Source organism: Drosophila ananassae, chromosome 2R, assembly GCF_017639315.1.
Source record: "Drosophila ananassae strain 14024-0371.13 chromosome 2R, ASM1763931v2, whole genome shotgun sequence".
NCBI lineage: Eukaryota > Metazoa > Arthropoda > Insecta > Diptera > Drosophilidae > Drosophila > Drosophila ananassae.
Window position 1 is genome coordinate 20,623,448 of NC_057928.1, and position 24,096 is coordinate 20,647,543.

Below are 24,096 nucleotides of genomic sequence, written 5' to 3' on the forward strand. Positions count from 1 at the left end.
AAGCTAAAAAATAAATTATTGTTTCTGTTGTCGTTACTATGAGCATTCCAATCCAAAGCCTTTTTTTTTTTACTGAAACCCACGTGCTGACCTTTCCCCTAGGCCACCCATCCGCCCACTCTAGTATCCACCCTTTCTGTAGGCACCGATTGCGCCTGCGCCCGGAGGAACCCATTTCCTTTTGGGGTGGGGCCCACACAACACATGACGAATCGGTTTTTGCTCAGCAGTGCACTTTTGCAAGCTGTTAACTGGGATTACACACGCTATTGCCATCGGTTCATCCACTTGCTGACACCAGTCCGGACTACCAGGTCCGCAAAATGACGTAAGCACCGCGTTTAGACGATGAGCCCCCGGGAACCGAAACCGAAACTTGGACAGCGTGTTGAGGTAACGGGTAAAAATTTGCACGGAACGGTTGCCTATGTGGGACGCACAAACTTTGCTGCCGGCCATTGGATCGGCGTGATTTTGGACGAGCCGCTGGGCAAGAACAATGGTACCATCCATGGCAGCACATACTTCAAGTGCCCCACAAATTGCGGGCTGTTTGTGCGCGCCCAGCAGCTGGTGAGGATTGGCGAGGGCGGAGTTGGCGGAGTTGGCGAAGCGGATAATCAAAAATCCCTAGAAATGCAGCGCGACGGTGCACGAACTAAACTCACGAGGCGGCTCGCTAGTGGTGGTGGAAGTGGCAAGTCCGTGGATGAGCCAGTGAGTACTAGAACTGGGACACTCAGCGGATATAGACTTGTGTGAAAAATTTTACTTTCCATAGGATAATCAGAGGGAGCAGATGGCCAGTTCCTCTGGAAAAACGAAGGCATCTTCTGCCAATCCAGGCTCACCGCAAAAACAGTTAAGGAATCCGCAGTCTTCAAGGGATCAGGCATCAGTGGCCAAGACTTCGGGCAAGTTTTTGGTCAATCAGCCCATGCAGCCCCTACAGCTTCCAAGGGTGAGTTTTCAGGACATATTTAGGTCAAGTATTGCTTTCCAAAGGAAAGTATCGCTTGGAAAAGGTGGAATCGTTTTGTGGAATCTAAAATATTATTTATTTTTATATTTAATTTTATCTCTAAAAAATGTGCATTACTCCCCCAGAACCCAAATATCTCAGATGGCCCGTCAAGTAGTCTGGAAGCGGAGAAAAATGAGAAAACTAAAGCCACCCCATGTAAGGCAACCAAGGAGACTCCGCCACTGGAAGAAAAACCTCCTCCAGATCCCGTGAACAAGGCTGAAGAACCTCTGAAAGATCTAAACGAAGAAAGGATCAGGGAAGATGTCCGGCCAAGTCATCAGTTGGCCCCAAACCCTCTCCAGACAAGCACACTGGGCGATTTGCCGGCTCAACTGAAGCCTCCGGTAATGACATGCAACCAAAGGCGGTCCACATCCTACACCCAGTTGCGGCCCACCAGGATTAGTCAGCCCAAGCCGACAACGGCTCAGGCTCAGAGCTCCACGGCCCAGTTGACTCTGGCCATGCCGGTACCTCTGGCTCTGGCCCCCAAGAGGAGCAAAACGAGCATGAGTCCTACAGGTTCTGTAAAGAGAGCGCCGCCGGCTGCCTTTGTGGAACCACGTTTCCTGGAGATCCTAAAACCACAATTCACTCCGGGACCTTCGCTTCGTACCCCTAGCACAGTGGCTCCTCCGTTGGATAGTCCGGAACTCCGTCAGCTGAAGGAGGAACTTCAGCTTTTGAGAGTCCAGAAGAGCGAGGATAAGCTGAAGCTACTAGAGCTGGAACGCATGCGAATCCACAACGAACAGTTGCTGGAGTTCAAGTCGCAGATAATGACTCAGCAGGTGCTCCTTCAGCGGGAGCTCCAAAGATCCCGTCACGAACTGAGAGAAGCCCAGGATGCTTCAGGGAAATTCAAGAGGGAATTGGATGAAATAGCCGAGAGCATTGAGCTGCTTACCCTGGACAAGGAGATGGCAGAGGAGCGCATGGAGACGTTGCAAATCGAACTGGAAATGGCCCAGGAGCGCAACGATGAACTCACCCTGGATGTGGAGATCCTGAAAGCTGAGCAGGAAGAGCAACAGCAAGACCAGTGCTTCGAGAAGAACGAGAAGCAGTCGTCGTTAGGTGTTACTCCCCAGTCCGCCGGAGAGTATCTCCGTCTGGAGCAGTATAATCAACGTCTGCGGGAAACTGTGATCCGCCTACGAGACACCCTCGCCGTCGAGAAGCAGATGGGTCAACGCACAAACAAGGAATTGGAGACCAAGCACTCGGAGATCAACGAACTGAAGAGCATTAAGGAATTACTCAGCCGGAGAGTGGATCACATGGAGGTGCAGCTGATGGATCTGAAGGAGCAAGTGGATGCCTCACTCGGTGCCGAGTCGATGGTCACTCAACTGGCTGCGCTGAAGCTGGAGCTAGAAGATCGTGTCAAGCTCCTCGAAGAGGAGGTCAACGAATTGGAGGCTCTGGAGCAAATACAGGAGCAGCTCATCGAAAGCAACCAGGAGCTGGAGACGGATCTGCGCGAGGAGATTGACAAGTTGAGTGCGCAGGTCAAAATCCTCGAGCAGCAGAAGAACGCCGCCATGGAGAGCCTCTACGATCGGGATGTAACCATCATGAAGTTTCGGGATCTGGTCCGTCAACTCCAGGAACAACTCCAGCTTCGAGCCGACGGCACTCTATCCATAGAGGACTTTAGCAGCGCCAACGAGTCCCAGCAGGAGGAGACCTCCAACCAGAGCCAGACGGACTACCAGCACATCTTCAGCGTGAGCAAGGCCTACGGACGGGCTCTGGAGCAGCAGATCAAGTCGGTGGAGATGCGCCTACAGCGTCAGCACTTGGAGCACGTATTGGCCTTTGTTCCGGAACAGTTCCTGCTGCGGGGCGGGGAGCATGACGTTGTCCTGGTCATCCTACTCCTGGAGCGAATGAACGAGAAACTGACTATCGTCTGTCAGGCTATCAACGAAAAGTTTCCCACGGCTTGTGAGTTTGGTGAGTGTCCTTACGGGATTATATTTAAAAAGGCGATGTGATCTTGAGTTTTCTGCTTATTCCCAGGTCGTGATGCCATTTTCGAGGGCTACTCCGTGCAGCGTTACATCTTCCGGTCGCAGTGCCTCTATCTCCTCAAGAGTCTCCAGCTGGTGCTCCAGCAATTCCGGCACGGACTCAACCACTGCGACTACGAGCTGTGCACCCATGCGGCTATTTACCGGAGTGATCTGGAGCTGCAGGAGCAGCAGCTGGACGAGTTTGTACGACTGCTGAAGACTGGCCAGCTGGACGAGCACACCAACTGTGAGCCCATCCAGCGGGTGCTTCACTACATCAACGGGTTGCATCAGAACCTGATGCCACCGCAGACTCTGGTGGAGCTGTTGGATGAGCAGCAACTATACGGGGCGTTAGTTGAGGTCTATGAGGCCGGCTTGGATGCCGTCAATGCCAATGCGGGATTGATGCACACCATCATCCAGTTGGGTCACGAGCAGACCGCCTCCTTCCAGTGCATGCAGCTGCTGATGGAGCAGAGCTGCGCCCACAAACAGAAGCTGAAGAAGCTCCAGAAGAAACTGCAGAGTGGCGGCAAGACGGCCGCCTGGACGGGAATGCAGTGTGCTCGGTATCAGCGTATCCTGGAGGCGAACGAAGCACTGGGCGCTCTAATACGTCTGCTGGACGCCACTGCCCGGGAGGCCAGCAGGGAGTCTAATGGTGGCATAGCCCACGAAAAGCTATGGAGGATGCTGGTGCTGAACTACAATAAGTTTGCCCCCAGTCAGGAGACCCCGGAGCCCAGGGAAGTGGATGCCTACAGTCAGTATTGCATGCAGCTTCTGGAGGAGCAACTGGATGAGCTCTTCACACTCCTGGAGTCCACGGACGTCAACACGGAGTATGTGCGTCACCCGGCCACGAATACACTCCAGGAACGGGCCTCCCAGGTGAAGCGGCACTACGAGGATGTGAAGACCCTAGAGCTCACTGTTGCGGAGCGGGATAAGGAGATCAAGTCCTTAAAGTACTTATCCAAGATGAAGCAGCAGGACTACTCAGAGATGCAGATCCGCAAGGAGATGGCCGAGAAGCAGTTGAGCAAACAGTGTCATGTCCTTGTCGGCTTTGCCGAGGCTGTGGAGCACCTGGAGCAGTCGATCCTTGTCAAGGAAGCCGCTTTGGGACACGCTTTGAATATCGTGGCCGATAAGGTATCCAGCTTGGAGCAGGCACAGCAGCACTGGCGGGAACAGCAGCAGGCGGACAGTGCCTGTGTCACCAGCACCACGATCAGCTCCAACCGGGAGATGAATCTCCTCCATCAGGCTCTTCGGCAGGAGCGTACGATGCGCGTCAAAATGCAGGGCAGTGAGTTGCGTAAGAGCTTGGCCTCCTTGGAACCGCTGCATGTGCCACAATCCGGCAGCCTGGAGCTGACCAAGCTGGAGCAGGAGCTGCGTACGCTGAAGAACCAGTGGCTTCTGGCCCATCTGGAAATGGGCTCGGCTGGCACCCAACGGCGATCGGATGTGGAGCTGCAGGGTAGCCGCGTCCTGCGACATATCTTCCAGACATATTGCACCCAGCATCCGTACCGGGCCAAGAGCACCGACTTCGGGCTCTTCATCACAGAGGATCTGCGGCAAGCATTCGGGCCAAACTTCTAGAGTTTTGGGGTTTAAAACGTATATTAAGAGGAGGTATTCCAATAGTATTTTCGGTCAGAACAAAGGCTTATGTGATTGCTGCTTATCTATACACACTATCTATATCGAGGAACTAGTTAATCCATGACTACTTGTACGAAATTAGTTATCTACTTGTATTCGAATAAAACTGTACAATTATATACACATATGGGATATGTTTGAGTTCATCGGAAAATAAACAAATTTACATTACTATTTAGACGAATTAAAATGTGACTTGTTTCTTATTAAAGTTTGGGATAATTAATATATCAATATTTGGTAGCAGGTCCCCTTCAAAAATTAAGAAAAATGCATGGAAGGGCAATATGGCCCCCAGCGATGGCTATATCTTGGCCAATTTCTATCCAATTCTTAAGCGGAATACCTTAAAAGATTTGTAGATAGATTCTCTATCAAACTGCATCAAAACATAGAAACAAAATATTTTTCAAATTTTTTGTCACATTTTCCAGGGTGTCCTCTTCAAAGTGCATGGAAGTGCAATATGGCCCCCAGCGATGGCTATATCTTGGCCAACTTCCACCCGATTCTTGAGCGGATTACCTTAAAAGATTTGTAGATAGATTATCTATCAAACAGCACAGCTGTTAGATTATCTAGATTATCTAGATTATCTAGACATAGATTATCTATCAAACAAACAGCTATATCTTGGCCAACTTCCACCCGATTCTTGAGCGGATTACCTTAAAAGATTTGTAGATAGATTGTCTATCAAACTGCATCAAAACCTAGAAACAAAATATTTTTCAAATTTTTTTGGTACATTTTCCAGGGGGTCCCTGGAAAATGCATGGAAGGGCAATATGGCCCCCAGCGATGGCTATATCTTGGCCAATTTCAATCCGATTCTTGAGCGGAATACCTTAAAAGATTTGTAGATAGATTCTCTATCAAACTACATCAAAACCTAGAAACAAAATATTTTTCAAATTTTTTGTCACTTTTTTCCGGGGGTCCCCTTCAAAATGCATGGAAGGGCAATATGGCCCCCAGCGATGGCTATATCTTGGCCAATTTCCACCCGATTCTTGAGCGGATTACCTTAAAAGATTTGTAGATAGATTCTCTATCAAACTGCATCAAAACCTAGAAACAAAATATTTTTCAAATTTTTTGTCACTTTTTTCAGGGGGTCCCCTTCAAAATGCATGGAAGGGCAATATGGCCCCCAGCGATGGCTATATCTTGGCCAATTTCTATCCGATTCTTTAGCGGAATACCTTAAAAGATTTGTAGATAGATTCTCTATCAAACTGCATCAAAACCTAGAAACAAAATATTTTTCAAATTTTTTGTCACTTTTTTCAGGGGGTTCCCTTCAAAATGCATGGAAGCCAACATGGCCCCCAGCGATGGCTATATCTTGGCCAATTTTCACCCGATTCTTTATCGGAATACCTTAAACGATTCATCCATTGATTCTACATCAGAGGAATACCTTAAAAACTGTGTAGACTGTTTTTTTTATTGAATATTTTCACTAAAAACTCAAATGAAATTAATCTCATTGTCGATCACTATCGACGGTATCGACGGATCCTAAATGTCGTTTATTTTGAAATTAACTCTTTACAAAATATCATATACAATTCGCAATGTCGTTATGTACAGTATGTATATAGTTTTTATTTATTGGGGAATAGAGAGACGCGCAGTTTCGAGATGAGAGGAAGAGCAGCGCAAGCAGTCCAATTAAAAACGAAACACTTATCACATGAGCACAAAATCGGGGTAATCCAGGATTCAAGAGGGAACAGGGATATACCATATGAGGATATACAGATCATGGCAAGATGGCGGCCGAGTGACGTCGTTGTTGTTGTGGGATTTACATAAATACGTTTAATGTTTAATGAGAATAAGATTGGATTTGAGGCTATTTACAGTTGCTGAACGAACCAAACAATTAGCGACCCCTGAAAAGCTTATAAAAGTTAAAAATAAATTATTAATTTGAATTATAAATTATTCCATTTATTCTTAGTTACCTCACGACTTGGCTTCCGTTTCACGCTTGGCCACAATCTTGCCCTGATCGCGACTGTTGATGACCTCGGCATGGAAGCCCGTCTCCCAGTCGGCGTAGTACTTCACGGTGCGCACATTTCCGTCGGGCTCCACCAGGGAGTACTCTCCCTTGACCACGTCCCCATCTCGCTCCTCCTTCTGGTGCTTGTTGTCCCCGGTGTGTGGATCGTTTACGGCATACTCGAAGGCATAGCGCGGATGAGCATCCTAGGAGGGAGAAGGATTAACATTAAGTGGAACCACATCGTGTTTTAAGACTAAAAACTTACAAAGTGCTCCAGATGCTTCTCTGGAACCACCTTCAAAAGAGCTGGTTGGGCCACTGGAGCTGATTTAAGGTAGGCGGTGGCCGGCAGGGGGGCGTGACTGCTCAGAGCCGATACACTGGGAGCATAGCGATAGAAGCCCGCACCCAGAGGTCCAATGCCACCCACTCCATGTGAATAGCCGCTCAGGGAGGAGTCCAGATGTCCCAGAGAGGCGGTGGCTGGAGCCAAGCCAGATCCGTGGGTGAGCAGACCCTGATAATTGAGGGCTGGAGAAACAGCAGCATGTCCCAGGGAAATGGCACCATAGTAGCCACCATCGTGACCTCCACCAAGTCCCAGTTTACCTGAAATGGATTCTTAAAATATGGAAGAATGTCTGGAGAACCAAACTCACCTGCATGAATTCCATAGGCTGTGCTGCTCGTCAACTTTCCTCCCAGGGAATAGGCAGGAGCAGAGGTCAACTTGGTCAGAGGAGCTCCCAACAAGGCAGCTCCGTGTCCATGGCCACTAACGCCATAGCCGACTCCCAAGTCTAAGCCAATGGGGGAGGCTACCTTTGCGATGGCAGGTCCTGTGGTAATGTGGCTCACGGCTGGAGCAGAGTAGGTGGTAGCCACCTTGGCGATGGCAGGAGCCGGCTTGGACACATACTGATGGGAGACAGCTCCGGAGCCACTAACTCCATAGCCAGTGGCCACTTTAGCAATGGCCGGAGCAGCAGAGTATGTGGACAAAAGGGGTCCTGAGGAGATGGCATGACCTGTTGATATGTGACTCACAGCAGGAGCTGCATAGGTGGCCACTTTGGCTATGGCAGGAGCAGCTGCAATGGTGGCAACTGCTGGCTTGGAAACATACTGATGGGATACAGCTCCAGAGCCACTGATTCCATAGCCGGGACCAGCCGAGATGGTGGAAACTGCCGGAGCACCATAAGTGGCTATTTTCGAAATGGCAGGAGCCGTGGAGTAGGTGGAGATGGCAGGAGCAGCATAGCTAGCAACCTTGGCGATGGCAGGAGCAGCAGAGATGGTGGTTACTGCTGGCTTGGACACATACTGATGAGACACAGCTCCGGAGCCACTTACTCCGTATCCTGTGGCCAACTTCGCGGGCTGCAGAGTCAAAGCAGGAGCAGCTGGTAGGTAGGTCTTGGAGATTACAGGCGCCACAGAAGCCACTGGGGCAACAGCAATGGCCGGCTTGGAAACATACTGATGGGAGACAGCGCCATGGCCCGATCCTCCATAGCTGGTGGCGATCTTGGTAAGAGCTGGGGCAGCGGAGTATGTAGAGATGGCCGGAGCAGCGTACGTCGCCACCTTGGGAATGGCAGGAGCAGCCGAGATAGCCACTGCAGGCTTGGATACATACTGATGGGAAACTGCTCCCGAGCTGTAACCCAAACCACTTCCTCCATACGAAGTGGCCACTTTGGTTACTGCTGGGGCAGAGGAGTAGGTGGAAATGGCAGGGGCAGCATAGGTGGCTACCTTAGCAATAGCAGGAGCTGTGGCAATTGTGGCCACTGCCGGCTTGGACACATACTGATGGGAAATGGCACCATGGCCGGATCCTTCATAGCTGGCGGCAACCTTGGTCACTGCTGGAGCCACCAGAGCAGGAGCCACGGCAGGATAGGCAGCCACAATCGGCTTGGAGATGTACTGGTGGGACACATCCGCCGCCTGACTGTAGGCGATCTTGGTGGCCACGGCTGGAGCGGCATAGGTGGCTATTTTGGAGACGGCAGGAGCAGTGGCGTAGGTGGATACTGCAGGAGCAGAATAGGTGGCCACCTTGGCAATGGCGGGAGCCGCAGAGATGGTAGCTACAGCTGGCTTGGACACATACTGATGGGACACAGCTCCATGGCCAGATGCTCCATAGCCGGTGGCCAGTTTGGTCACCACAGGAGCTGAGGAGTAAGTGGAAATGGCCGGAGCAGCATAGGTGGCCACCTTGGCAATGGCGGGAGCCGCAGAGATGGTGGCTACAGCTGGCTTGGACACGTACTGATGGGACACAGCTCCATGGCCAGATGCTCCATAGCCGGTGGCCAGTTTGGTCACCACGGGAGCTGAGGAGTAAGTGGAAATGGCCGGAGCAGCATAGGTGGCCACTTTGGCGATGGCAGGTGCTGCCGAGATGGTAGCCACTGCCGGCTTGGATACATATTGGTGGGAAACTGCTCCGGAACTGTATCCCGCCCCACTTCCACCATAGGATGTGGCCACCTTCGTCACGACTGGAGCTGCGGAGTATGTGGAAATTGCCGGAGCAGCATATGACGCCACTTTGGAAATGGCCGGAGCAGTAGCGTAAGTGGACACTGCTGGAGCAGCATAGGTCGCCACCTTGGTTATGGCTGGAGCAGCAGAAATGGTGGCTACAGCGGGCTTGGACACATACTGGTGCGACACCGCTCCAGATCCACTGATACCATAGCCAGTGGCTACTTTAGAGATCAGTGGTCCGGACGAGTATGTGGACACAGTGGGGGCTGCAATGGTGGCTATTTTTGAGATGGCCGGAGCACTGGAGTAGGTGGAAATAGCAGGAGCCGCGTAGGTGGCCACCTTAGCGATAGCAGGAGCAGCGGCAATGGCCACAGCCGGCTTGGAAACATATTGATGGGAAACAGCTCCGGAACTGTAGCCCAATCCACTGCCTCCATAGGAAGTGGCCACTTTAGTCACCGCAGGAGCGGAGGAATAGGTGGAAATGGAAGGAGCAGCGTAGGTGGCCACCTTGGAAATGGCAGGAGCAGTGGCGTAAGTGGACACGGCTGGAGCAGCATAGGTAGCCACCTTGGCAATAGCAGGAGCAGCAATTGCCACTGCAGGTTTGGACACATACTGATGAGAAACGGCACCAGAGGCAGTGCCTCCATAGCCGGCGGCGATTTTGGTGACTGCTGGGGCCACCAAAGCTGGAGCCACTGCCGGATAGGCGGCCACTATGGGCTTGGAGAAGTACTGGTGGGACACGTCCGCTGCCTGGCTGTACTTGGTGATCGAGGGAGCGTAGCTGGCGGAGTAGCCTGTTCCATGGGTGGCAAGCAGGGAGGATGTGGTGGCCAACTTAACGGCCGGAGCCGAGTAGGTGGAGACCTTGGCAATGGCTGGTGCAGAGTAGGAGACCGATGGCGAGTACGTGGCTATCTTGGAGATTCCGGGCGAGATCTGACCATAGCTGTAGCCCGGAGAGGAGTAAGTCTCCACCTTGGAGTAGCCTGGCGTGGCCTTGGAGTATGTGTATCCGGGTGAGCTGTACGTCTCCACCTTTGTGGTCACTGGTGGAGCATAGTAGGGAATGCTCGAAGAAGCCGGCGATGTGTAGGTGGCCACCTTGGAAATGCCCGGAGTGGCGGAGCTGTAGCTGTATCCGGGAGAGGTATATGTGGCCACTTTCGTGAGACCCGGAGCCGGCGGCAAATAGGCGTTATCCAGCTTTGGAGCCGTCAGTACAGTCTTGGTCAGGGCCGGGGAGACCAGGTTCTTGATCTCGATTCCGGATGGCACCACCGTCGCGTACTTGGCTGCTGGAGATTTTTCCGCATAGGTTATGCCCGATCCGTACTCTGCCGATGGCGTTAATAGCGATTTCTGCACCGGAGCTATGTACTTGTTGATCTGGGTGATGCCGCCGTGGGACAGACCCTCGATTCCGGCGGTGGATTCGTAGGATGCTCCACCAGTGCCCACCGATGTGTGCAACAGGTTGCCGTTCTCCGAGTACGTGGAGATCGCCGGAGTCTGGCTGTACTTGGTTACTCCGGGCGTGATGGAGAACTTCACCTCCGCCGGTGGAGGGTACGAGTAGCCAGCGGTGGCCGCGTGGACGCATGGGAGAATCGGAGGGGCCAGGGTCGGTGAAGGATCTGCTAGGACTGCACCCAGCCAGCCCAAAAGGGCTATTAAATGGAACTGTAAAGTAAAACGTTTTTTAAGTTAGAGAGAGGAAATGTAAAAATGTAAAAAACTTAGGAAGGATAATGCGTTCAAAGGATAATGAAGGTTCTTGTTAGATATCGTCTTGAAAATAGCAGTCTATACTAGAAGTACTATTTGAAGTTCCAAATTTCAAAAAATTTTAAGATTTTGCAATTGAAATTTTATTAATATTAAATTATTATTTCGAAAGTTATTCTCTTCAAAAAAATGTTTGCAATTAAAGGATTAAAGTTTTATGAAACGACTAAAATCTGTATATTAAAAAAACTACTTTTTGTTTAAAACCGAATTTTATTATTTAAATTTGTTTTCACTTTAGAAAATTAAGAAAAACAGAGGAACGAACATTTAAAAGTATTCTTTTAAAAATAAAATAGTATGAAGTCATGAAAATTATATAATTTGGAATAAGAAATGAAAATCTTGAGGATAATGTATTACTTTTAAATGCATATTTTATTTTCTATAAAGACACTTTTATTTAAAGTAACAATCATTTTCTGAACTATAGAAATTCGAACATTTTTGGTCCTTTTTCATAGTTTACTTAATTTAAGTAATACATTAAGTAGTTTCAGTAAGTTCAATTTATTGTACACTTCAGAGTCACAATTCTCGATAAATCCTTTAATAGTTTCATTATCCTTTTCAGAATGTCCATGTCTTTAAATAAAATTCCAGCAGAACCAACCTTCATATTTCCACAAAATGAAACCACCAAAGTCGATTGAAATTCGTTGGCTGAGGATTCGCCTTGAAGCTTAATGTATCCTTTTTGCTCACTAACAACACATTTGCACTATTCAAAAAAGAATTCACAAGATTGCAATCCTTCTGGTTGGCGGGAAGTATAATAAGAATTATATATCCTTTTGGCTGATGGTGTATTCTTTTGCACAAACCGATTATAGATCGACCGCGACTCCGGATCGGATATAATTCTACAACGCAACGCCACGGATCGAAACGGATCGGATCGATGGGAGATGTAGAGCAGACTGGACTGGACTGTTGGCCAGCCCGGCCCTATAATCGCTTATATACGTTCGGTCAGTTGGCCAGGCCAACAAGAGTCGCGAAAAACGAAACGCGAAAAGCTTGCACGCATGCGCAGCAGCCGCCACGCACCAGTTTGGCGACAAATCGACAAAAAAAGTGTATAGCCTATATTGTATATATAGCATATGGCGCAAAAAAACCACCGAAAATCGAATCAAATCTGGCTAATAGGAAAAAAAGAGCCAAAGAGCTGCTGATATTTTTTGTGGCGCGTGCAGATGAAGAACTCTCGTTGCGAGTTAGCTTTGTTCTCTCGAAAAGCTGAAAACTGAAACTGAAAACTGAATCTGAAATAAAAAACTGGCAACTGAAAACGGCAGTACAACCTGCAACCTGGCCAATTGTTGGGCCCCACCTTCGCTGTTAACGTTTTATTAGATCATACTCTCGCAAAACGCCTCGGCTCGGCTCAAAAAAAAAAATATACCGATCGGAAAATTTGCGTGGAGCATTGTTGGCCTTTTTTTCCTGGCATACTTGTATGCTTTTAAAGCGACTTAATTTGATTTAGATTTTAATCGCGGCCATTGCGTGTAGCTTTGGAAAAAAAATAAATGCATACGCAATTTGCTAGGCCCCCCAAAAAAATCTAAAAAAAAAACGAAAAAAATATCATGAAATATAGAGAGCAAGCTATGTAGAAAATAAAACAAGAATTGTGGTATTAATGTCGCTATCAATAAATTTTATTTTACCTGTATGAGTGTGCAATCATGCGTGTTTTATTTTTCTTCTATTTTTTTTTGTAAAGTTTTTTGCAAAAGATAGGTGGTGGTGTGCGTGCCTTGGGCCTTGATGGTGCATTAGTTGGCTAAAAGGCGCATTGCCACATCATAATCCGATACAATGTGTAACTAATAGAATAGCCGGGAGATATCGCCAGAGTGTTGATTTGCGGGCAATTAAGGTCACTGTGCGAGGGAGTGTAGATTGTAGATGTCGGCCAGAAAATGGCCAAAGTAATGGGTTAACATGTCCGATAAATGGTTCGGTTGACAGTGCAATTCGAAGAGACTTGATCGCTTGGGAATTTATTGTAGCTTGCTTTAAAATTTATAACAAATATCTTTTTTCAACAGCTAATATATCAATTGTATCCAACTATCTTAAAGTTTGTTAACTTCTACACGAAATTGCCTTTACACGATTTTAAACAATTATTTTTTCCATCTCCGGTAGCTTATATAATGAAAATTACTAAACCCATATTGCCTTTTGGCCAAGTCCAGGCATCGCCCACGAATTTTCACCGCAGACAGCCGTTTGGCAGCAATTTAGCGGCATCAGTTTCGCACAAGGTGCGGAAAATGCACTGCCGCTCATAAACACAATCCATTGAGCTACCTAAAGTCATAATTTCAGATCAGAGCTAATCCTGCAGGTTTTTTTTGTGGTTTTCTGGCCTGCATTGCGACTGCCCCGCTGGCATCACGCATACGCCATGTTGTGCGCACACAAAAAACAGAGTCAGTCGCCCAGCCAAGCCAAGCCCGTCGGCCTTTCTCAAAAAAAAAAAAATATAGTATGTGTGTGTATATTTTTTTACACGCACTACTTGCACTATAACACTAACTAAACTAAAACTGGTTCGCGAAATATTTTCTGGGCTTGTAGAATTTTTGGTGGAGATCAACAGATTGCAGAAAACATAAAATCATAGATTTTGAAATGTTTACGCAGCGACCTGATATTGAATGAGAGACAAACCATCTAGATATAGGATTCGCCGCGTTACAAAGTTACATGTAAATGATCCGGCTGATCGGCTACCTCGATGGCTGGCTGAGGCGAAAAATCAAGATTTTTCAATTAAATCGAAGGAGGTTTGGGCTATGATTTCGTCATGATGCTAAGTAGGCATGGTCGTGAGGTAGCCACGGCCAGCTGTAGCTCTAGCTAAGGCTTCAGATATATATATAAATATATATATATATAGCATATACCAGATCTATAAACTCCTCGACCAAAACTTACGCAACCCAAAAAGCTATGCGTGTGTGTGACAAATGCGTGGCGGCGAGGCGAACTAAACTCGTCCGGCGATCAGCCTGAAGTAGGTTAAAATTCAGCCAGCGCAGCTGACTTTTCGCTTTGCGTTTGCAAATGTTGAAAAATTAAAATTCAATCAAATTGCGAAAACCATTGGGGAGAAACCTAAAGAGAAAAACAAAATCACCCCGTCAGACCGAAACATGTTTCATGTTCAATTAACAGCAGCCTGAGTTGCAGTCCTGAAGTTTCCAGGAAAAAATCTACAGGAAATTTGTTGGCTTGAACTCTTCTCTGTGACTGACTCTGCAGACTGAGAGCTATGATAAAAATCATATTATACCACATGCAACACCCAAATCACCTGGTCTTAATTGGTCCACAAGGTTTATCTTTGCGGCACTAGCCTCTCGATCTGGATCGGCATTCTTTTCCAATTGCCATTCGGACGCGATTTCGATTGCGTGTCTTATGGATATTTTGTTGTAATTTTTATTTTTTTGGCTTGGTCTGGGCTTCTAATTGAAATGTCAACGCGTATGCTGCTCAATCAATTTTCCAGCCAGCCATTTATGGTTGGGTTTTATTTCGGCAATAATCGGCGGGCCAGCAGACTCCTGGCCATTTTTTTTCCCTCCACTGGCACTGGGTGTTTTTAATTGATTTGGCCGGCACGCGGTGTCAGCTGCAAGTCAGGGACAATGTGGCAGCGATGGCAACTTGATGGCTGCCACTGCTCCGAATAAAATGCTCCATTTGGAGCTCCAACTGCCACAGACTTCAGACACTGCAGACAGCTAATTAAGTTCGGTCATAAGGTGCGTTTAAAGCCTTATATATTGAGGGGTATAAGGTGAAGAAATATTATACAACATACTCTAGTGATACTTTCATAGCTGTTTATTTGATCCACAAACCGGATGTTATTATTAACTATATGCGAGACTGTGCTATGCAGAATTATAATTCCATAAAATCATACAAATGACTGATCTAATTAGCCTTCAAGCCGCCAAGCCCACAAGGTTGTACCACTTCTGAATCAACCCTCTCTGCAATTCTACGATTCTCGTAAATATTTGTCATAATTAACACAGATTAGGCATTCGGCATTCTCAATAAACGCTCTGCTGCACTTGATCTCCCACCAGCCTGAAACCCCTCGACTAATCCAATTTAGTTAATCTCATGCATAACTAGTTCGATTACGGATCAAGTATTCTAATTACAGGTGCGATTGCGAATACTTTTTGTCAACGCAACACATAGCATTTTGCGTATGGCATTGACTTGGATATATTTCTTTTGATTTTTATTGCATAAATTGAAATTGAAATTGAAATCGAGATCCAGGCACCAAAGTGTCAAATGGCAAATCGAAGTGAAGAGGGCGAATCAGAAATAAAAAATTGATCGGTAATATGCAAATTGCTCCCACATTGCTGATGTCGCTTTTCTAGGCGAACCAGTTTCCCAAGCAGTACAAAATTGAAACCAAACTGATGGTTAATTTGATCATCATACTCACAGAAAAAAATATATAACACTATTTTTATAGATTATAAAAATAATATACAATATAAGTCACTCTGTTTCGTCAGTGTAGTACCAATAAAATAGATCCTCTTAAATAGAGAGCATTTAAGAACCACTTAGCGCGTTTTAAGTCGCGTGAGAAATGTCTGAAAATCGATCGAGTGCAACAGATTCTCAGATTCTCAGATTGCAGACTGCAATTGGAATTGCTTTTTGGGAGAGTGACTTCGCCGAAGTGCAGAGGCGTTTGCCAGCGCTCCCAATTAAATAATTTACAATCTTATAGATTAGGCGCCGCCTCCGTCGAACGACATTGAACGTACACGGAGGCCTATGAGTCACAGATGTGGCCTGAGACTCTTGAGACTTAGATCCGGTTTGCTGGAAAAGTTGCCCCGCTGACACGCACACCTTTTAAGGATCCGATCCCCTCCTGAACCGTGCCCAGAGAACTCCGGCGGCCCGAAAGCAATTAGCGGTCTAAACAAATGTGAGAGACAATTCTCAGAATGCATTGCATTCGCATAATTTGCTGTCAAATAGCACGCGTTTTTTTCAGACCAAGATATATATACTCTATAAAGGGGGGTTATTGGATTTTAAGTGATAGTATATAATAAAAAAATTATCAATAAAAAATGTATTAATTTTTTTCTTAAAAAGATATTACATCTCTAACATACTTCTAATTTTATTAATTGTTTTAAAAACCTCTTAAAATGATAGAGTATCTATAACTTTTTCCTTTGAATATATACATTTTTGGGGCGTTTTCGTAGCTGCGTTGTCGGCTTGAAATAATTAATGCGAGCTGGTGTTAATTTATGGTTGTCGCTTTCGTTGTCGGATGGCGTTGCTGTTGCAACTCCTAGCAACTTGCAACTTGCAACGCAAAATCACAAAACTCAATTGGAGGTTGGGCATTGTACGAGATCCGCGAGATCACAAGTCGGGGATCTTTGGCTATCTTGTTAGCAATTTCCTGTCAGCCCACGAGGCTTATTGTTTTGGCTTGGCCTGAGATTTTCCATGATTTATGATGCAAAATCCTGGGCAAGTGTAGCTGCCTCCAAGAAAATAAAGATTTGGGTTGTCAAAGGTAGCTTTTCTAGTTTTAATAATCATATTCTTCGAACTACAAAGAGTTTAAAGTCATAATGAAGTTATGAAGAGGAATACCACCACCTACAAGAACCAATCCATATCCAAATCCAGTTCCCACCCAAATCAAAACACCTCTTAAGACACGATTCATTTATTTTTAACAAACAATAACTAAATGCTTAAATACTGAACAAATAAATTACGCATACAACGGAAAAAATAAATTAAGGAAGCACTTATACGACAGCTGTATACCCTACAATCTACACCCCTTCCAAAGTGCGATAGCTGTTCGATTTAAAACTGTGTCCTCCCGCGTACATGGGGATCATGTGCTTCTTATCCTGGCGCACCATGCTCTCCACCAGGCTGGCCGAGGCTGTGCCCTGCTCGTCCTCCTCGAAGTCATCGAAATCGTCCTCCAGGATGTCGGGGAAGAGCACTGGTCCTTGTTTTTCGGGTCTCTGGGCGCGAGGCTTCTGCTTGGGATGCAGGGGACGCAGCTTCTTGGGTTTGCGGTGGAAGTAGCTAGAGTAGTCAGGGCGGGCATAGCTCTTGGACACGCCCTTGTACTTGTAGTGCTTCAGGCCGGGCGTGGTGTGAACCACCTTCTTCTGGTGGATATGGTTGTCGGAGATGCTGACCCGTGGTTTGGAGGGGGAGTAGCTGGTGTGCAGGGACTGCTGCGGCACCGACGGCTTGTGGATGTAGTTCTGGGGCAGCTCCTTGGGCTTGTAGTGCTCGTAGTAGGGATGCTGCGAGTGGACGGGAGATCCTGGGTTATAATAAGGACGGTACTCCTTGGGCTCGTTTACGATCACTGCCTTCCAGTCGCCCTCCTGAAGAGCGAAAGCCGGTTGCAGTTTCTGTGAATAGTCATCTCGTTCCCGGTCCCGTTCACGCTCCCTCTCCAGTTCCCTCTCCCTGTGGGCGGCGCCAATCTGCTTGTAGTACGTATCCCTGGCCTGCTGTAGTCGGTCTCTGATTCCCGGATCCATGTCCATGGGCACCTGCTTGATCCTGGCATGCGGCTTGATCTCAATCAGGCTGGGAATCTTCGGGTGCGAGTGCGTCAAGTCCTCAATGGGTTTCTTCAGAGGCTTGATGTCGGAGCTCAGGACAATGTGCTCCTGATCCTTGCTGTAGTGATTTATCTTCGACTGCGAGGTGTCGTCGTTGAGCTGATTACTTCCCTCCGGGGTCTCGGTGATCGGATGCGAATTGGCACCCACAGTCTTGACAATGGCATTAAATCCCTTCTTGGCATCCGCCGTATAGTGAACGGTTCGAATGGATCCGTCGGGCTCGAGGATACTATAGTGTCCCTTGACGCCATCACCGTCGCGGGACTCCCACTGGGACTTGACATCGCCAGTATGTAGATCCTTGACGCCATAGCTAAAGGCATAGCCGGGATGTTCCTACAAAGAAATATGCAAAATACGATATCTTAGACCATTAAACACTCAAATCTCCAGCGACTTCAAACCGCACCTAAAATTCGTACGCACATTTTTCCAAAAGCCCCAATGGCTATGTCAACGTCTGTAGAATTTTATGTGTTTTCATGGCAACAAAAAAAATATACAAAAAATTGAATAAAAGCCGAAAAAGAAGTAGAAAAAAATTGAAACAAATTCAACCTTTTTGTGTCAAGGCAAGAACGCGCGCTGTGCACAGTTTGAGAGCCACTGGAGGAGGCCTTTGGGTTGGGTTTTTAGTTCTTTGGGGGATTGAGTTTTCGTTTGATCTACAGCCGGCATTGAAGTCAAAGCAATTTTATTATTAATTAAAACGATTTAACCCTAGAAGTCAAACATATATCCTAGCTTCTAACTTTTATGAAAATAATATTTAAAACTAGTTTTTTGAATTACTTACTTCAAAATATTTATTGTTAATTAATGTAAACGTTGCCTTATCCTTTTCTAATGATAGTGTTAAGTGCTAACGACTTTAGTTTAAACTTAAATGACATTCTAGATTGTTATTTATAGCCTCTGCACCACACATTAACCCCATATAGACGGCCACTAGAGAAACCGAAAAAATTTACATAAATTCAATTAATATAAAATGTAGAGCATTCGGTGTCATTTGGACACGTTAGCTTATGCGTTTTCCCCTTCTTTTTTGGCACCTTCAGTATTTCTAAGGCAAATTGCAAAAGTTTTTCGCATGCTTTGGCGCTGGCTTCAATTAAGCGCAGACGTCCATAAATGGCCACGCACACTCGCTTACAAATGCCCGCAATTTAGTTTTTTGTTGTATTTTATTTTATGTTATATACATTTTTTTGTGTATGGCTGCCTAGCAGTAGTATTGGATACTTTTGGTAGTAACTGTTGGTGCTGCTGCAGTTGTTCGCTGCCTATCAATTTTAACTCCCTGCTCTGCTGTCGCTGTCCGGACGAAACAAATGATTACAAGCGAGTGTAACCTGAGCAGCAGCCATCGGTACAGTAGAGCATCCTTAAAAGGAAACCTAATAATTGGGGGAAGTCCCATTATTCTTTATTATCCTCAAACACGGAAGTTGTTATACAAAACTGATTTATTACCACCACCATTTTTTAAAAGAGGGCATTTTCCAACACTAGAACTCTAGATCAATTTGAAAATATGAAACTTCTTTTTTTAAAACTGTAAAATACTTATTTTAAAAGCATTCGCTTTATAAATATAGTTTTCTTTAGTTAATACTGTAATATATATATTTGTTTTTTACTTGGGATATATGGAGGTTTTAATAAGAGTTGCATAAGTCAACTTATTCCAGTGGCCACCCAGGAGATTGGTAAGAGAGCAGCAGCAGCAGCGGCATCGGTCGCAGTTGGTGGCCAATTTTGTGGGTGCGTGTGAACTTTAACTCATAAATTTATGGGTGAGCAATTTATGATTTGGCTAACTGGCTGACTGGGTTACCTGGCTAACAGGGCGTATGCGCGCAATCACTCCACAATTACATGCAAATTACGCATACGCAACGTTGTCAACATTTTGACAACAAATCGCCCGACAGATCGTGGGAGCTCCAGAGCTCAGAGCTCATAGTCCGGGGCCAAATCAAAATATTTCTGACAGCTCCAAAACAGCCAGGCCAAACCGATCGAACAGCATGAAAAACATTTTAAACTTTTTTTTTTTGGTTTTTTTGTTTCACCGAAAAAAACGCACCTTGTCGCCGAAACAGTTACAAAAGAAAAGAATTCAATCTCGCCTTCGGGCCACCTTTCGCTTGAGTTGACTTGACTTGACTTGGATCGTAGGTGCAGCCACAAGTTGCCTGCCACAAGCTGCGTTTTATGCCATATATGGCGCCCCCAGGCTGTCGAATTCTCGATTGTGCCCCGATCGTGTCTGCACGCAAAACGCATTTTCACATATTCGGCTACCTGCCAGTCTTCCAGCCAGCCACCCCCTCTCGCACTCCATAACAATGGAGTGCAAGTCAGACCTGGCAAGTCAGCCGGGGCAGGCCAACAAGTTGATTTATGTGGGCGGCAAGTTGGAGGCGGTCATAGCCATCGAAAGATATTGAACATTCTGCACTCGCACTCGCACTGAGACAACATTCACTTTCAATGGCGGAAAATGCGTTTTCCACGATCCAAGAGATTAGCTCTGGTACGTATATTTATGCGTATACCAGAGAATTTTGACTTAAACTACTTTGATGTATTAATCGGTGGTCGGTTCCGCTCTACTTTCTGATAGATCGATCAAATAAATAATTAATTGTGAGACGTCATGATTTATTTGATTCAAAAGTCGACTAACGATCAATTTTATTCGTTTTTTTCCTTGGGAGCTGTCAGTGTAGGATTATGAGATTTAGTTTTATGATGATTTATATGGTATGATATATGGAATTCTCTATTTTTTCTGGATGTTAAAATTATTAATATAGAAAAGGCTAGACTCCCACTGTAATCCACTATTTTCCCACTCAATGGAATCGCTTATTTTTAAAAGGTGCTTCAGTTTGGCGCACTTACAAATTGTGGGGCATACTCCATGGTTTCATCATCATCGTCGTCGGCAACCACAACGGCGGCCCCGCCCCGAACAGCATCGATGGCGGAGAGGCGTGGCAGGAGACAGACCAGGGCGAGCAGGATGGCCAGCGACGGCGAATGGGTCGTTATCTGTAAAAAGGCATTTAAGCGGAATATGAATGCGTTTTTATCAATCGGGCGCTTAATAAACGAAGCGATAAAACAAGTTAAGCAAACATAGCAAACAGTTAATAAATTGCCCACAAAATTATTACGCGAGCATGCCTCGCCCCTGCCCCAAAAAAGGAAATCAAAAGATTGAAAATTTTTAAACCAACAAAAAAAAAGATTGAAATAAAATATAGGAGACACAAAAATTAATTGGACAACGCATGGAGGAGCGTGTTTGGAGATTGGCTGCGATCTCGATCCCAGACCATGTCATACAGCGTTGTGACAGTTGTCAAATGGTAATAGCAAAATACACCTTGCTGTCCTGTCCAAAATTAGGCAGACAGATAGACGCAGGGGCACATTTGTATCGAGCATATATGACAGCAAATGCCTGTCTGTCCGGGCACCGGCGGAGCGGCAACGGGCAGCGAAAACTTTTTGGAGATTGATGGCTTTGCTTAAGACCAGTAGCTACAGTAGTTGGCTAGCCCGAGTCCGAGCCCCTGCCCGAGATTTCGAGATGGAAACGGGTCTGGCAGGATGGTAGCCACTAGCCACTAGCCACTATCCACTACCAACTCTATACAATTCAATTTTCCCAAATGCGATTGCCTTGCATTTGTTTCTTTGCAAATTGCAAAATATTTCGATTTTTCGATTTTCGGCTACGAATTACGAGATCTCAGTTCAGCCCAGCCCCGATTGGCATGTGTCTCTGCTGGTTTGCTGCTTTGGGAGGGTTTCGATTTCAGTTTCGGTTTGATTTTGATTTTGGGGCCCAACTTGGTTTAATTAGCACAGCGACGACTGCCATTCAATATCTCTGCCAACTGCCAACGAGATTGGTCAAGAATGGCATGCCAGGCATGCCGATTGCAATGCCTCTGAACAAATAGAGTCGAGTTGCTCTTTTTGGCCAGGCCATCATGGGCAGAGGTTCTGAAAAGAATGGTCTATAGTCCTGGCTTAATTGGCTCTATATTTAGTCTAATTAAATGCGATTGCATTATCGGAAATGCGAGGTAGAAAGGTTATACCTTATAAGTTTTTAGAACAATACAAAATTAAATAAGCTGAGATACTGAGGGAAAAATATAAAAGAAAATATGTATTTCCAAAATTACCCATTTTAATTTATGATTATTTTTTTCGCAATAAAAATTTGAGAACAAAATCTATGATAAAACTTTATGTGCACTACAAAAGCTACCAGAAATTAAAATGAAACTTATTAGAATAAGGATTAGGTAAAAAAAAAATTGGTACAAATCATAAAAATATCAAAAACTATAATTTTCCTTAATAATGTTTCAATTAACAGAATAATATTAGCATAAATATAATCCTTTATTATTGCCAAATGTTTAAGAGACATTTGCATTCGTGGAAATATGCACGACTTTCACTCAAAGTGAAAGTTTTGTTTTCCTAACTTTCGCTCTCGATTTCGATTTGCCAAAAATATGTGTGCAACCAATGAATAAAATCTTGAAAACCCACAACACTTACATACAACCGCATATTAATGTAATAAATGTATTAATTATTCTAGGAAAAGCACTGAACACTGTCACTTGGCGATTTAAAGCGCTGGGAAAACGCGCTGCAGTCGCTCGCCTGCTGCGAGTGATCCTCCTGTTTCAGATTTCTCTACTCGCTTTTTTTCACTTTCCGCTGCCGTGGTCCAATGTCAAGGACAAAAACGTAATTAAAGCGTTGGCGCGGCATTGCCAAAGTATTTATAGATGAAGACGAAGACGGGACCGGCACTGAGCTGAGCTTTTCGCTTCGTTGTCGTTTTCCCGGCGACAAGATTTTCCGGCTTCACCGGTTCAAATCCACTTCCAACTCGCCAGACGATGCGCCACCGATGGCAGATTGCAGATTGCGGATCGCAGCTGGAAAACTCCGTTGGTGTGTTGTTTCGTGAATTGGATGTGGTGTGGGTTGCTTTGTCGCTTCCTAAGCTCGGTCTAATTGACAATTATACCTGGCTTGTGGAGATCTCCGCTCATAAACCCGTTCAGCTGATGCTTTTTATACCCTAACCCGGAGGGTGTTATCATTTTTCACAAAGGATATCAAGCCTTACGAAATCAAAAAACTCTTTCAAAATTAAATCCATGTTGATGGCTTTTGGTCAGAATACTAACTTTCGAAGCACATTTTAGCCGATATTTAAGTTATTTCCTATCAGATTTGAATATGGACTTCCAATTTCGAATTAGTGTTCTAATAGTCACTGATAGAAACCAAAATTTCGTGAAAAACGAGAACTAAAAATTTACGCTTTTTTTGGCCAAAATGATGATGGTACCCCTTTGAAAATTTTCGAAAAATGGGTCAAAAATGTTGTTGCCAGGTTTTGATTGAAAATGATGCTACTCGAAGTTCTAAGATCGGGAAGGTATAACATTTTGCGATCGGTCAAGAATTCGCTGAGTTATGCACCTTTTTCCATGACAAAATTTCAAAAATTTTACAACGTTTATGATACTTTTAAATTTGGCCAAAATCCAAACTTTTTAATCACTTTTTAATGTATATCTTTAACATTTCTCAGCCCATCAGAAAATGGAATACCATTTATGAATCACAACTCGAATCCGCTTCAATCTGCATCAAAAGATTGCAAAATTCAAACAACAAAAATTTGGTCCAATTTTTGGCCAAAATCATGATGTACCCCTTTAAAAAATTGTGAAAAATGGGTCCAAAATTTTGGTGCCAGGTTTTAATTGAAAATGATGCTACTCGGAGTTCTAAGATCGGGAAGGTATAACATTTTGCGATCGGTCAAGAATTAGCCGAGTTATGCACAATTTTTCCATAAAAAAACTAAAAAAATTGGAACGACGTTGTTGATTATTTCGTCTTAAGTTTAAGATTTTTTAGAATCAATTTTAAAAATAATTGGTCTAATCCTGACATGTTTATAAGAATCGGCCATCATTCAACCGCCATTTAACTGCAAGGGTATATAAGCTTCGTCCCGGCCTGAAATCAGCTTTTCTTTCATGTTTGTTTTTATTTTTTATATCAGCGATACTCCTCCTCCAGATTTGGCCATTCAGCATGCCCAACTTTTGGTTTCAGGCGCCGCATTCAGGCGGCAAGTAAAAGTCGTCGTCAACGCTTCGCTGCAGCTGTCTAATGGCATTATAAAATTTATATCTGCCAGCGTTACGTTTCGACTTTACATAAATTAATGGCGATTTGCTTTGCGACCGCGTCGTGTCTCCACTTTGCCAGTTAATCCTAGTTATCCGTGTT

The 24,096-nt window shown here is 45.4% G+C and overlaps 3 protein-coding genes across 3 annotated transcripts; 1 reads left to right on the forward strand and 2 right to left on the reverse strand.

Annotated features, from left to right (window-relative positions):
• The first annotated feature begins 209 nt into the window (after positions 1–209).
• LOC6507104 (dynactin subunit 1) lies at positions 210–4,906 on the forward strand. Its single transcript, XM_001956632.4, has 4 exons — positions 210–717; positions 782–961; positions 1,108–2,986; positions 3,053–4,906. Exons 1-4 carry the CDS (start codon positions 349–351, stop codon positions 4,657–4,659), a joined length of 4,035 nt encoding a protein of 1,344 aa, XP_001956668.1. The 5' UTR covers positions 210–348; the 3' UTR covers positions 4,660–4,906.
• A 1,289-nt stretch (positions 4,907–6,195) lies between these two features.
• On the reverse strand, positions 6,196–12,291 carry LOC6492929 (ice-structuring glycoprotein). The gene is made up of 5 exons (XM_032454539.2): positions 11,655–12,291; positions 7,399–10,936; positions 7,005–7,348; positions 6,696–6,942; positions 6,196–6,631 (listed from the first exon to the last, which is right to left on the reverse strand). The coding sequence occupies exons 1-4, from the start codon at positions 11,658–11,660 to the stop codon at positions 6,697–6,699; spliced, it is 4,134 nt and encodes a 1,377-aa protein (XP_032310430.1). The 5' UTR covers positions 11,661–12,291; the 3' UTR covers positions 6,196–6,631; position 6,696.
• Positions 12,292–16,792: 4,501 nt separating this feature from the next.
• On the reverse strand, positions 16,793–22,548 carry LOC6492928. The gene is made up of 3 exons (XM_032454551.1): positions 22,333–22,548; positions 20,650–20,799; positions 16,793–18,072 (listed from the first exon to the last, which is right to left on the reverse strand). The coding sequence occupies exons 1-3, from the start codon at positions 22,342–22,344 to the stop codon at positions 16,915–16,917; spliced, it is 1,320 nt and encodes a 439-aa protein (XP_032310442.1). The 5' UTR covers positions 22,345–22,548; the 3' UTR covers positions 16,793–16,914.
• Between the last annotated feature and the right edge of the window lie 1,548 nt (positions 22,549–24,096).

Coding starts and splice junctions, on each gene's coding strand:
- LOC6507104 (XM_001956632.4), top strand. CDS start 349: ATGAGCCCCCGGGAACCGAAACCGAAACTTGGACAGCGTGTTGAGGTA. Junction 962..1,107: donor AGCCCCTACAGCTTCCAAGG/GTGAGTTTTCAG, acceptor TTACTCCCCCAG/AACCCAAATATCTCAGATGG. Junction 2,987..3,052: donor TCCCACGGCTTGTGAGTTTG/GTGAGTGTCCTT, acceptor GCTTATTCCCAG/GTCGTGATGCCATTTTCGAG.
- LOC6492929 (XM_032454539.2), bottom strand. Junction 7,349..7,398: donor AGCCTATGGAATTCATGCAG/GTGAGTTTGGTT, acceptor AATCCATTTCAG/GTAAACTGGGACTTGGTGGA. Junction 6,943..7,004: donor AGAAGCATCTGGAGCACTTT/GTAAGTTTTTAG, acceptor TCTCCCTCCTAG/GATGCTCATCCGCGCTATGC.
- LOC6492928 (XM_032454551.1), bottom strand. Junction 18,073..20,649: donor TGGAGTATGCCCCACAATTT/GTAAGTGCGCCA, acceptor ATTTCTTTGTAG/GAACATCCCGGCTATGCCTT.